General features: G+C 37.6%; 1 protein-coding gene across 1 annotated transcript in view; it reads right to left on the bottom strand.

Annotated features, from left to right (window-relative positions):
* Window positions 1-15,257, bottom strand: part of LOC105499974 (MCC regulator of WNT signaling pathway) — a 480,351-nt gene that overhangs the window by 374,390 nt on the left and 90,704 nt on the right. The window contains exon 2 of the mRNA XM_011772875.2: window positions 734-978. Within this exon, the coding sequence (XP_011771177.1) occupies window positions 734-978 (245 nt within the window). The remainder of the gene's footprint in view (window positions 1-733; window positions 979-15,257) is intronic.

The following is a 15,257-nucleotide window of genomic DNA, read 5'->3' as shown; positions in this document are numbered from 1 at the left end:
AACTAGCATGATACTTTACTTCTTGCCACTAGATCTACCTAGCAGAGAAACAAAGATCAAAGACACATTTTCAAGGAAAAAAAAAACCCTGAAAATTCAGATACTATCTTCTGCCTCTTTGTTAAGGCTACCCTTTAAGATGTCTCCTTTCTTTCCTTTTTAACTTTTTATTATGTAAAATCTCGAACATACTAAAAAATATGTATAACTGAGTATTCAAAAATAAATACGAGAAATCCCATGTTCCCATCACCCAATTTCAATAATTATCAACAGTATTAAGAACTTTCTTTGCGACTGCTTATCTTGCAGTAACAAATATAAACTTATGAATAGAAAAACTATCTTTATAGAAAACATTTTTCACATTAAATTTTTAAAAATTGCTTTTAAAAGCCTCTGTATGTAACCTTGAAACTTCTTCCCCAAAGAGTTTCTGAGGTCTGCTGATGCAGTTACTGTCTTGTGCATTTGCCCTTCTTCTGTAATAGCTACTTGAATGCATTATTAAACTTGGAAAATGGAAAAAGCAAAATAAAGAAAGCAGCGACCCGGGAAGTGTGAAGCCATCAGACAGAACTGGGGGAAACAGCGAGCACTCCCCCAGGGAAAGTGTGGCCAGGAGGACAGCCTCGGTATGAGCTGGCCCCAGGTTGGGGAGGCTACTCTCATTTAGAGAGATCACAGGCAAGGCCAGTGGAGTGCCATAAAACTGCCACCTGGTTATACCTACCCAAACTGTTGTCACTGCTCGTGGGCCAGGAAGCAATTCTATCCCTCAGCTTCTTTGTGCAGGAGTTGTCTGACTTTGCAGAAAGATCTACTTCCTCCTTCCTAATTTCTCGAACGAGCTGCATGCGGCATCTTGTGAAATCCTGAAAGGAAATCTTCCCATTTTCATCTGCTCCCAACTGGTTCATGATCTCAGCCACAGACTCTTCCATATTCAACTGGCGACAGACCATTAGCAAGTCATTTCTGCAGAAGGGGTTGAATAGAAGAAAATGTGTTATGAGTGACGTTTAAGCTAGAAAAACTGGTTAATGAAAAAAAAAATGTATTTCTTGAGCCAGGCATGGTGGCTCATGCCTGTAATCCCAGCACGTTGGGAGGCCGAGGCCGAGGCCCGCGGATCACGAGGTCAGGAAATCGAGACCATCCTGCCTAACATGGTGAAACCTCATCTCTTCTAAACATACAAAAAATTAGCCGGGCGAGGTGGCGGGTGCCTGTAGTTCCAGCTACTCGGGAGGCTGAGGCAGGAGAATGGCGTGAACCTGGGAGGCGGAGCTTGCCGTGCGCGGAGATCCTCCACTGCACTCCAGCCAGGGCGACAGAGTGAGACTCCATCTCAAAAAAAAAAAAAAAAAAAGTATTTCTTATTCACATACTAGATGTATTTTCAACTTTCTCATTGCTTCTAGAAAAGTGGTAAGTGGTAAGTGTATGAAAAAAACATGTTTCATCTGGGTTATTCTAAACAAAAACTCTATTATTTGGAATGGTGAGGCAACTTTTAATCCTTTGTTCTCTTTTTCTTCCTGTCTCCACACCCTTCTCTCCCTTTCTTTGTTTTGAAATTGAGGATTGTAAAGTTCTTTCTTTACACCTGAAGAGTGTAGCATTGTAATCTCACTGTAAGATAAAGCTTCAGAACGTATAACAGACATTATTTCTATTCTTGGCAGAGTCCAAAATCTAGTCAAGTTATAAAAGAACCAACAGAGATTTTAACAAGCTTGATTTTCAGCTTTCTGGACCAATCTGGTAACTTTAGTACTTGTTTAAAACATCATTTAATCTTGACTTTCGTGGTTCAATGCTTAGCTACCTTTGGTTTTTCCTGCTTTTGAGTGTTTTCCACCTTCCCACAAGCAATCGGTAAGCCCTAAGACTAAGGGCAGGGATGAAAATCTCAGTGTCTTCCAGGACTAGACTTAATGTGAATGTGTGAAGTGGGTAGATCTAAGATAAGAGGGCTTGGTGGGGTCTGTGGCTGGACTAGAGAAGTGTATCTAGCCTATGGAGTCTCCAATTTTAAAAAAGAAATATAAAAAAGAATTTCAAAAAGAATAACAAGAACAATAACCCTATGCTGACCAAGAACATTTATGTGGAGGACATCAGTTTGATCCCTGACATGCAAGTCTTGTTCTTTTCTCTCTCCCTAACCTCCTTTAGCAACTATTTTGTTCATATTCCTCCAACTGCAGGTCTCAACAAAGGACTGTAGAATTTAAGTGCTGGAAGATACATTAGAATTTTGTTCATGGTCACAAACAAAGCTAATTAGTGTGCCTGTCTCAACATACTACCAAAGTTCAGTTATCTGGAGAACATAACCTGTTTGATGTTTGCTGATACCTGAAACCTGACCATGCTAAGACCACTCTTCAAGTCACCCTTCACAAATTTTGTCTCCCGGTCAATGTCTCCATGGTCTCTCTCAAATTCCCTAGGCTCACAAAATTGTGGGCATTTTTAATATCTTCTCATTCACTCCTCCTTACCCCTAATTCTGTGCCCTGCATGCCCCCTCCCACCTTTGCCCTTGTCCCCTTCCCCAAGTTTCCAGGGTCCGAATTATCATCAAATGTAGGTTAGTCTTGTCCCCAAAATGCTTTTATACTTGCTCTTTATGGTGTTTTTCAATAAATGTAACAGACTCATCACCCTGCTTCCATATGCTATCCCATTTTCATGTTTTATAAAGAACTTTTACACATAGCTACATGTTTTATCTTCTGTGTACATGTGTGTCTATGTCCATATGTATATCATACATATATATATGCCTCTGCATCTGTGTATACACACACACATATACACATACATATATACACACACATATATTTGTAAAGTAGATGGATGAGGATAGGAATAAATATATACATGGAAGTGGGTGTGGTAGGTTAAATTATTAATATTAGTCCTAACCTTTCATTATGACATAGCAGTGTTATACATGTATATCCTTGCCTTGGTCTCAGGGCCAAGGACACTCATGGTAGGTGTGTCCTTTCCTATCCCTTAACTTCAGGCTTCACATCTAACTTGCTTTGGCCCTTCGGATATTACTGGACAAGTGCCTATACTGTTGAGCTTGTCCCCTTTTGCTTTAGTCATCATTATGAGAAAAACATACCATGGTAGCCATTACTCCTGTATCTAGCCTGGGCCTCAAAATAAGCCACCCCAGTCTACTTGAAGACTCATAGCTTAAGAAAAGTCATTCCAGCTTACCCCAAAATGTGTGATCAAGAGTAAGTTCTTATTGTTCATGCAAATTAAAGTTCATTCTTAAGCTCAGATTTTGTGATTTTTCTCCCATCAGTAGCTAATCAATACACTGTAAAAATGTTTGTTTGGTTTTTAAAGTAATGTTTTCATATGCTTATCTTTTTGCCCTTCTCTGTATAGGACCTACCTGATATTCAGCCAGATTCATCCAAGAGTTAGAGATAATTAAGATTGCTAAAGCAGGAATACAAACAGAAAGAAAGGATCCTGCTTTTACTCTGAGTTCAGGGTTCAGATTATACTTTCTAAAATAAGAATTTCTCTCTTAGATATTTAGAAAATAGCCTTAAATTTAGGCTTAGCAAAAAATAAAGAGGTTTTCTAAATTCCAGAAGTTCATGTAATGTTAACATTAATATTCTCTGATTGGTAAAAATATGGTGTATTCATTTTTCCTTTCTGTGTATTCTCATTTTTCACAGTGTATTATACTACTTTCATAAACTGATATGTCATTGTAGGTTTTAAAATGGGGATAGTAGTGGTACCTACCTCATAGGGTTGCTCTGAAAATAAATGAGATAATACATAGAAAGCACTTAACATAGTTCCTGGCATATACTAAGTACTCAATAAACAGTAGCCATTATTATGATTGTTTTATAATTGCTGATCATAGATCTTTCATAATACCCCCAGTTTCATGATTAGGGCTTTAATAATGAATTGTGATCTGCTCAGGGGAAAAGAATACTGAACGGAACTGACTATCTCACTAAGTGGTATAATCTGTCCACAGAGGCCCACCCTTCCTCCCTGCTGGCGGCCCACTTACATATATTGGGCACCCTGGTGAGAAACTCAGCTCTGTCCAGGCTTGAGAAGCCACATTCTACAAGAAACAGCTGCAAAGAAGTAACTGTGGTCTAGAAATACCAACTCAGAATAGAATGTGTAACACTGAATTTTAATTTTAAACGTGTAGGCTGTTGAGAGGCTGATATAAAAGATCAAAGCCAAAATACATTGCACTCTGCCAAATTAAGTCAAATTGTAAGTTTTAAATAGAAGTACTAGTTTTTCAAAACTAAATTCAAGCTAAATTCTTTTAGTATAGAAATACAAAATTAACAATAATAACAAGCCTGCAGGGGAATTACAATTATCCCCTGATATGGTTTGGATGTTCATCCTCTCCAAATTCCATGTTGAAATGTAATCTACAATGTTGGAGGTGGGGCCTGGTAGGAAGTGTTTGGGTCATGGGGGTTAATTCCTCATCAATGATTTAGCACCGTCTTCTTGGTGATGAGTGAGTTCTCTCCCTGTTAGTTCACACATGAGCTGGTTGTTTAAAGAGGCCTGATACCTCCTCCCCCACCTCGCTCCCTCTCTTGCTATGTGACATGCTGGTTCCCCTTTGCCTTCCGCCATGATTGGAAGCTTCTTGAGGCCTTCACCAGAAGCAGATGCCAACATCACACTTCCTATACAGCTTGCAGAACAGTGAGCCAAAATAAACCTTTTTTTCTTATAAATTACCCAGCCTCGGGTATTTCTTTACAGCTACGCAAGAATAGACTAACATGTCCCCATTTTACAGATTACGATATGACAGCTGAAAGAGTCACAGAGACAGTATGTGGCACAGCCTGGAATCGAAACCAAATTGGTCTGATTCTAGAGCTCTTACCCTTTCCATGCTATCATCTAGCATCTTGGAGGTTAATAACAGGTACATTTTGGCATGAGAAAACAATTAGGGACAGAACTAACATTAGCAGCTTGATTATCAAAGATCATGAATTAACAATGCTTTTATTATCAAACCAGAAAATTACATTCATCTATATACGTGTTATCCTTCTATATTACATATGAATGAGAATATAAAGTTACATTTTGTTATCAACAAGATGAGAAAAGAAAGTTACAGCAGAGGAAGAAAATTATAAAAGCTCTCCTTTATATCAAGAGCTAAGTCTGGAGAACTTGAATTACAGGGTACTTCCGGCCTTCAATGACATATAGTTCCATGTGGCTATACCAATTTATAGCGTGCCTTTGTCATTCCTCCCATCAATAGGTGGAGGCTATTTCCCTGCCCTTGAATCTGGGCTGGCCTTGAGACTGGCTTCGACCAAAGAACATGGCAGAAATAAAATTCTAGGATTCTGAACACACAGGCCTAAAGATGCCTTCTGGCTTCCAATTTCAACTCAGTACCTTCCACTTCCATGCAGTCCTGGCAGTCTGCTCAGGCCCATGGTGGTCTCTTCCTTCTGATAACATTAGTACCTGCACCAGTCATTTGGTGATTATTTACAGTTTTGTGACAGCTTTTGGATCGTACTTTGATTTCTTTCTCTCTCTCTTTTTAAAAATTGTTTTCACATATTCAATCCTTATCTTCCCAATATGACCATTCAATCCTGGCAGCCAGTGCTGGTGCCACATCAATCCCCTTTGAGATGTGTGCAGCACTCAGCACACCACCCCACGCACAGCAGACCCCATCACATTTGTTTTGATGGATTGATACATAAACTCTCAGAAGTTGAAAATGATCTTTCTTTTAAAGAGGGTCCCCACTTTGGATATTTTCCCACATATACCTGTCTTTGTATTTTCCCACAGAATGCAGCACACGGGATGCTCAGTAAGTATGAATGACCAATGGCCTCCATAAAACACTAATAACCCTGTAGCCTTAGTGACAGAACAGCAGGACATTTCTCTGCCCTAGGCAAGGAAAGTTTTTCAGAGGAAGAGATACTAAATTGAGACTGTCCAAAACTAAGTTAGTCCAGCATAGAACTATCTCAGTAGCAACAACAACATCATGTAAGTGTCCTGCCTTGAAAAAAAAATAAAACTTTTGTATATTATTTCAGAAAACACACATTCATTGTAGAAAATGTAGACAAGCAGAAAGAAAATACAGATTACATGCAATCCCTTTACCTAGCAATAACCACAGTGAATATCTGGTGAATTACACAAAATTGTACTGAACATTTTTTCCTCTAAGTCATTATTGTTACAAGTGATTTAAAAGGTGTTTCATATTCATATTCATGCATATATATCTTATCTTCAGATGATATCATCATAACATGAGAAGGAAACAGACCTCAGTTTGTATCAGAGGAAGTGGCCAAGTCAGGTGATATTTAGCTCTTAGAGTCTAACACCAATCACCAGACAGCAGAACTAAAATGACTTCAGTCATTTCAGAAGATTGATGCTTCTCACTCAAAACTGCATGGTTTCACAATGCACAGCTATTATTTTCTATATATAAAAGTCTTTTTTTTCTCTTGGCTATTCTTCCTTTAACTTATAAAGAAATTGAGTATGAAGTGAAAATTCAATAAAACTATTTGTCATTCAAGTAAATTCGCAGCCTAACCTTGGGGATGTATAATGGGAAAGACGGGCTTTGGTCTCTCAGGCTCGGGGCAGAGAAAAACACTATTCTTCCCCACAATGATAATAAATCCCAAACCCCGCTGGAATGAGGGCTACACAGAGGCAATTTAAGTAATAGGTTACATGCTTTTGTTCAAAATTCTCAACTAACAGAGACCCCTGGACCTAGTAGGTAGTCCAGAAATAGTTGCTCATGAAAGACTGCAAAAAAAATCTAAGAACTTATTTCAGTGTGCATTAGCTATTATTATAAATAATAGTAATCATATAAATAATAGTATAAATAATAATATAAATATATACTATTATAAATAATAATAGCTAATTTGAGTCGCACAAAAATGTAATTTAGAAGTCTCTAATTTCAGTTCCACAGATATTCAAAGTGTGAAAAATTATAATTAGGTCATAAAAAGTAACAGGTGTCTGGGCTACAGCTGGTAATTTCTGTGTACAGCTGTTGAACGGAATAAATGCATTTGCCTTTCTTTCGTTATTGCTTCTTATGAAATAATTAGGGTGAAGTACAAAACAATAAGCAAATAAGCAAACAAAACCATATTTAAGAAAAAAGGAGAAGAGGTTACTAAATATAGGAAATTTCAACAAATTTCAGAGAGACACAAAAGAGATGGGAGCATGATGATGGATGCCACAGGCACGAGAAACCCTTACCTAGAATATGCAGCAGGGGAGCTGCTGGGTGGCGCTGAAACACTGAAGGTTCTAGGTTTATAAGCAGCCAGTGTGATGAATTGTGAGAATGAGAAGTGGCTGTGCTTCCTTTTCCTAGCATGGAATAAAGAGATAGTGTCCAAAGTTGGTAATCAGGGTCAGACATAGTGGCTTATGCCTGTAATCCCGGCAATTTTGAAGGCCAAGGCAGGAGGATCACTTGAAGCTAGGAGTTCGAAACTAGCTTGGGCAACAAATTGAGACATCGATCTTTACAAAAAAATTTTGAAAAAATTAGCCAGGCCTGGTGATGCACACCTGAAGTCCCAGCTACTTGCATGGCTAAGGCAGGAAGGTCACTTGAGTCCAGGAGTTTGGAGGCTGCAGTGAGCTATGATTGTACTACTGTACTTCAGCCTGGGTGACACAGTGAGACCTTGTCTCTGGAAAAACAAAAAGCTGGTAATCAGGATACAGAAGTATTAGCGCATTTTTCCATGTTATGGAAGAAATGATCAGGAGAACTAGAAGCACAAACGGTACCAAGACTGTGCCTCTGGGGAGTGGGCATGGGTGTGGAGAGGGAGGTAGGGCAGGAGGGTTGTGTTTTGTCACAAACTCTTCTGTACCATTTTATCTTGTTGTTTCCCATATGCGTGAATAGTTTTTATTAAAGTAATGTTTTCAAATTTTAAAAATCCAAATAGATTAGTAATGTAATTTGAGATATGACAAAGATTGTATTTAGATAAAGAATTCCACAATGCAATAAGGAAAAGATAACAACCCAATAGAAAAATGAGCAATGCTAGGCATGGTGGCATGTGCCTGTAATCCCAGCTACTTGGGAGAAAGAGAAGGGAGGATGCCTTGAGGCCAGGAGTTCAAGGCCACAGGGAGCTACGATTGCCTGCGAATAGCAACTGCACTCCAGCCTGGGCAACAAAGTGAGACCCCATCTTTAAAAATAAAGAAAAAGTAAGAAAAATGGGCAAATGATGTGAACAGTCAACAGAAAAGAAAACCTGAATGACCAATGAAGATATAAAAAGATTCCTAACCTCACTAAGTATAAGGAAAACATAAATTTTAGAAATTGAATGCCATTATAATATCTGATGGATTGCCAAAAATGTTAGTCTTACAATACCAAGTGCTGACAAGGAAACAGAAACTTTCACATGGTATTGGTGGAAGAAAAGCTGGTACCACTGCTTTAAGAGAGGACTTCGGCAACATCTAAAAAAAAAAATAGATTCAAGCATACCCTTCAACCAGAAATTCAAATTTTAGTTACATGTGCTCAAGAAATTTATGCATAAATGGAGGAGACATGCACAATATCTGTAACAGCAAAGAATTGGGAAGAGGTTAACAATAATATTAATAGTCATATTTATAATAATAGCTAATACACACTGAATGTTTATTGTATGCCAGGCCTTGAGCTAGTGCTTTATATATATTAATTTAATGCTCACCACCACCCCATGAGGTTGGCACCATTATTATCTCCATTTTATAAGTGAGGAAATTGAGGAACAGAGATGTTAAATAACTAGTCCAGATGCCTATCAACAGAAAATACACATATATATAAATTGAAGTGGCATCACAAAATGAAATACAATAGAATGGAGGTTTGAAAGAAATGCATCTACAATGTATCATAAAAAATCTCAAAAACAGTAGTGAGTAAAGACATAAAGTTGAAGAATAACATAAACAATATGACAGTATTAATCTAAAGTTTAAAAATATACAAAACAATGCTATAAACTGTGTATAGATTTCCACATAGGCAAGTAATAAAAACAAGGTCAAGAAGCATAAATCTCAACTATAAAGAGGTGAGAAAGGGAGAAGAACAGGATTAGGGAAAGGCACAAAGGGGGCTTGACATGCATTTGTAATGTTGTTTTTAAAAGCTGTGGACAAATATAATAACTTCTCTGCAATCTGGGTATGGTCCATATGTGTTAATTATATACTCTAACTTTCAATATTTAAAATGTCTCTTAATTTAAAAATCTAGCATATATATAAAGCTATTTCAAAACAAGTTTGGTCTGAGCCTATAGTTGGAGGGGAAAATGTTTAAAATAATGTCATTCATATCAATAAGCATTTATAGACATGACCCTTGGAGTTAATCAAATTAGATGATCCAAAATGTCATTTTGAAACTGTTGTTCATCCTTACAGACTAGAGAGCATCTGATTATTTTAAACCTGGTATGATTTTCTAGGAGTGGAATTACTCATTGTTAAAAGGTCCAATCTCTCAATATAGTTTTCTGAATGTCCTTCAAGAAACATCGAATTTATAGTCCCACCAGCAGTGTCTGAGCTGCTCACGCTTTGGCTGTGTTTCTAGAGAGGGTAGTCTAATTTCCTACATAGAGAGTAGTCCCTATGTCCTCATATTCTTTTCTGCAAAGGCATTCATAACACATAATTCCAAAGACACATTTCTTTCTTTCTCTTCAGTGCTTAATGCTGACTGCTGCCTTCTTGAAACTCTTCCTTCAGTCTGTTAAACTCTGTCTTCTGGTTTCTCCCATCTCTGTAAGAAAGCTCCATATCAGAATTCTTATCCTTAAATACATGCTATCTTAGAGTCATATCCTTGGCCCTCTGTTTTTTCACTCTATAAACTCTCTACAGATAATCTAATCTAAATCTGTGGCTTTAACCTACCACTATGTATGGCTGACTACCAAATCTCTACCTTCAATTAAGTAGCAATCCACTTCCTACTGGGTAGATACAATTGATTGTCATATATTTATCTTGAACTCAAAGTACTGTGCTTAATTCATCATCTTGTACCCTTTCCCAAATTTTCTCCATCTATGTACATAAATTATACCTTCCAGTCACTCATGCTGGAAATCTAGAAGTTATCTAGGATGTTTCCTTCTTGGTTATCCCCATACTCAGTCACCAAGAACTAGAGCTTTTATTGTCTAAATAGCTCTCACATCCATTCCATCCTGATCATCCTGACCTCTCATCACTTTCCACCTGGTTTATTGCATTGGTCTCCTAATTGGTCTCACTCTTTCCAATGGGCAGCCAACAAATTCTATCTGTTACTCTTTCCTGCTTAAAATCCTTTATTTGCTCCGTACAAGACTTAGCTTCATACCTAAGTTTCTCACTTCATAGCCAAGGCCCATCAGAATATAGCTGGGTCTACCTCTCTAGTCTCATCTTCTTGCTCAAGTAGGTAGCCTTCATTCCAGCCCCCAAATTTCTTTTACCTTCTATAAGAGGCACTGTTATTTTACATGCTTACGCTTTGCACATATTTGTCCCTCTGCTCAGAACATCCTTTTCTTTCCCTTTCTTCAAACTCCAGTGCATGTTTCATAAGTCACTTGAACAGCATCTCCTTCAGAAATATTCTGTATCTCACATAACTCCCAGTCTAATTTGATAGCCCTTCATTTTCTTATCAAAGTACTTGCACAAGCTTCGATCACTTACCCCACTCTATAGTAATGACTGAGTTATTTTATCTCACTTCTAGTAAACCAGAGGTTGACAAGTAAGACCTGCAGCCAAATCCAGATCATTTCCTGTTTCTGTAAATCTAGTTTATTGGAACACAGCATGCCCATTTATCTATGTAATGTCTATGACTACTTTTTGGCTATAATAGCAGAGTTGAATCATTGTAACAAAGACCATATGACCCACAAAACCAAAAATAAATACTGTATGACCCTTCACAGAAAAAGTTTGCAAATCTGTACTAGGCTACAAATTCCTAGAGGACAAACTTCATTCTTTGTTCGCTATCTTTGAGTCTCTTATATCTGGTATACAGTCAGTGCTAAATATATGAATAACAAATAAATGAATATGTGGGTAAATATAATGTTAGACTTGAGGTCAAAGAGGTGAAAAGAGATCCTAAATCATGAAAAACTTTAATGCCATTTCTCCTGTACTTTTTGCACACTTGAGTTTGTAATCACAAATTAAAACAAAACAAGTTGATATCATTCAGTTTTTAAATATCTTCTAGTATATATGTATGAAAGGAAAATACAAACTTGGGACCCTAATTTCAGTAAGCCAAAAGAAAAAAAAGTTAAGCTGAAAGCAGAGTCATGCAAGAAGCTGCCTTTCCTTTTGATCCTAAGCAGATAGCTACAGATAAAAAGTTAAATATCTCCACAGGTAGCTACTCTATGTTCACCTTATCTTAAAGTGCCGATTTACTGAGCATCAGGTATATACATAATTGACTATTCCCCTACCTGCTCCTTTTCTCTTGCAATATATGGATTCAGTAAGGTGACCATACCGTCCCTCTTTCCCCCCAGGCTGCTGTTCCCCTTTAAATACTGAAGCCTTCAAAATCCATGCACCCTTAACCTTGGCAAAATAAACCTTTAAATTGATTGAGACCTGTCTCAGATACTTTGTGGTTTATGTATGCTGGGCTCCATACCCTTCAAGTCAGTAATCTAAACTTTTTATATAAATAGATATTAATTATGATGCTCAACTCATCATAATTGCCTGGGGTGATTAATTAAAACATTTTGATGCTTATGCCCCAGCCCATGCAACTAAATCAGAATGGTGGGGGTGAGGGACTGGGAAATGGGAGAGGGGTTTGTTAAGTATTTGTTGAAAGGCTTCCTAAGTAGTTCAGAGAACTTCTGTTCTATACCAACAATCCTAAGGAATGAGGGTTTTCAGGACACTCAGGAGTCTTAGTGATCAAAAACAAACACGGCTGGGTGCAGTGGCTCACGCCTGTTATCCCAGCACTTTGGGAGGCTGAGGCAGGAGGATTGCTTGAGCTCAGGAGTTTGAGACCCGCCTGGGCAACATAGCAAGACTCCATCTCCACAAAAAATACAAAAATTAGCTGGGTATGGTGGCACAGGCCTGTAGCCCCGGCTACTTGGGAGGCTGAGGTGAGAGGATCATTTGAGCCCGGGAGGTGGAAGCTGCAGTGAGCCGTCATTGTGCCATTGCACTCCAACCTGGGTGAAAGAATGAGACTCTGTCTCAAAAACCAACAAACAAAAAAAACCGAGCCAGGCTCAGTGGCTCATGCCTATAATCGCAGCACTTTGGGAGCCCAAGGTGGGCAGATCATTTGAGGCCAGAATTCGAGACCAGCCTGGCCAACATGGTGAAACCCCATCTCTACCAATAATACAAAAAAAAAAAAAAAAAGTCAGATGTGGTGGCACACATCTGCAACCCCAGCTACTCGGGAGGCTGAGGCAGTGGAATCACTTGAACGTGGGAGGCGGAGGCTGCAGTGAGTTGAGATCGCGCCTCGGCGCTCCACCCTGGGTGGCAAACCATATTGTGGTCATTTATGTACTTGCGAGATAAAATAAAATAGATTATTTTGAAAAAAATCCTCTATAGAAGTAAGAAAACAAAAGGATTCCTCTGGAATTTAAGCTCCTCAAGGATGGAGAATTTTGTCTATTTTCTTCACTGTTGCATTCCCAGTACCAAGAATGATACCTGACATATAATAAGTACTCAGTAAACAAATAATAAATGAATAGTAATTTCTTGATTTGCTTTTGATCATCCAGAAGCCCATGATTCCAAATATTCTGCTTAATTGAAATTTTACAAAAGAAGAAGGCAACCTGGCAGATATAGTCTTCAGTGAATCAACAGATAACTTTCTTTAGGGGCATCATAATTATATTCTACAACTTAAAATGGAGTTTTAATGTTAAAAAGGGAAACCAGAGAGACACTATTATGGATAAATGCACCTCAGCCCCTTTTTAAAATTCAGTTTTTAATTTAAAAAAAGTCAGCTGTAGTCTGGAAATACATGTGATAATAACATGAAGAGCCATGAAGGAAAGGGAAAATCAATTCCAATATTACCTAAACAAACAAAATGCCCTATGATATGCATCTGAAGGAATTCACTGAATTCATCTTGGCTCCTTCCACTGTCTTAAAGCACTCACCAAGTCTGCCAAAGTAATTAACATCCTACACTGGCATAAAGTTGAGCCCATGCATTCATTCTCTGTCTCTGTCACTCTGTGTTTCTAATAAAACATTCTGCTAGAAATGAAACTATTGGTCTAATTCCCATATCTGAAAAAATGCTTTTGGTTGTGGTTACCAAATTGAAAAAAATACAGAAAAATAGGAAAGACAAAACAAAAATCAAGATTGAAAGAAAGAATAAACATTTTAAGTCACCTAATTTATATTATAAAGATTCTTTTTGACATGTCAAGCCTAATGGAATATTGAAATACAGCTTTTTTAATGGAGAAAGGACTCTCTGTTCAATAAATGGTGTTGAGATAACTGGCTAGCTATAAGTAGAATAAAAAAACTGGTCCCTCACTTATCACCATATACAAAAATTAACTCAAGATGGATTAAAGACTTAAATATAAGACCCAAAACTATAAAAATCCTAGTAGAAAACCTAGGAAATACCGTTCTGCACATTGGCCTTGGAAAAGAATACATGACTAAGCCCACAAAAGCAATTGCAACAAAAATAAAATTTGACAAGTGGGACCTAATTAAACAAAAGAGCTGCTGCACAGCAAAAGAAACTATCAACTGAGTAAACAGACAGCCTACAGAATGGGAGAAAATATTCACAAACTATGCATCCAACAATGGTCTAAAATCCATTTAAGGAGCTTAAAGCAGCAAGCAAAAAACAAATAACTTCATTAAATAGTGGGCAAAGAACATGAACAGACACTTCTCAAAAGAAGACATGCAAGTGGCCAAAAAAACATGAAAAAATGATCAACATCACTAATCATCAGAGAAATGCAAATCAAAACCACAGTGAGGTATCATCTCACATTAGTCAGAATGGTTATTATTAAAAAATCAAAAAATAACATTTGTCAGTGAGGCTGTGGAGAAAGGGGAATGCTTGTGCACTGTTGGTGGGAATGTAAATTAGTTCAGCCACTGTGGAAAACAGTTTGGAGATTTCTCAAAGAACTAAACACGGAACTATGTGACCCAGCAATCCTATTACTGGGTATATACCCAAAGGAATAGAAATCATCCTACCAAAAAGACACGTGTACTTGTACGCTAATCACAGTACTATTCACAATAGCAAAGACATGGAATCAACCTAGGTACTCATCAGTGATAGATTGGATAAAGAAAATGTACATATACACCATGGAATACCATGCAGCCATAAAGCAGAATGAAATAATGTCCTTTGCAGCAACATGAATGTAGCCAGAGGCCATTAACCTAAGTGAATTAACGCAAGAACAGAAAACCAAATACTACATGTTCTCACTTATAAGTGGGAGCTAAACATTGGGTACACATGGACATAAAGATGGCAACAATAGACACTTGGGAGCTACTACATGGGAGAGGGAGGAAGACGATCAAAGGTTGAAAAATTATTGGGTACTATGTTCACTATCTGGGTGACAGGTTCAGTTGTATCCCAAAACTCAGCATCACTCAATATACCTGTGTAAGCTTTTTGTAAATCTAGGATTTCCAATAAGCAACTTCCTCAATATTGCCTATTTTGAAACCTATTTCAATTTATTTTGAAATCTATTTTAACCCTGTGAATTAGTATTTGTAGTCTTGAACTATACTGTTCAGTATGGCAGCCACTAGTCACAGATGGCTGTTTAAGTTTACATTTAAATTAATTAAAATGAAATATAATTAAAAATTCAGTTCCTCAGTTGTACCAGATCAACAGCCACATTTCAGATGCTCAGGAGCCACACTGGACAGCACAAGTATAGAATATGTTTTGCCATCACAGAAAGTTCTAACACTGGAAAAAATAAAATAGTCTACAATATCTTCAAATAGCTTCAGGCAATAGTATCAGTTAAGGAAGGATATTGTTAAAAATGTCAGTTATTATTCTAAGT

This window comes from Macaca nemestrina, chromosome 6, assembly GCF_043159975.1.
Source record: "Macaca nemestrina isolate mMacNem1 chromosome 6, mMacNem.hap1, whole genome shotgun sequence".
In the NCBI taxonomy this organism is placed as follows: domain Eukaryota; kingdom Metazoa; phylum Chordata; class Mammalia; order Primates; family Cercopithecidae; genus Macaca; species Macaca nemestrina.
Note: the sequence above shows the minus strand (reverse complement) of the source record. Positions and strands in the feature narration are given on the sequence as shown.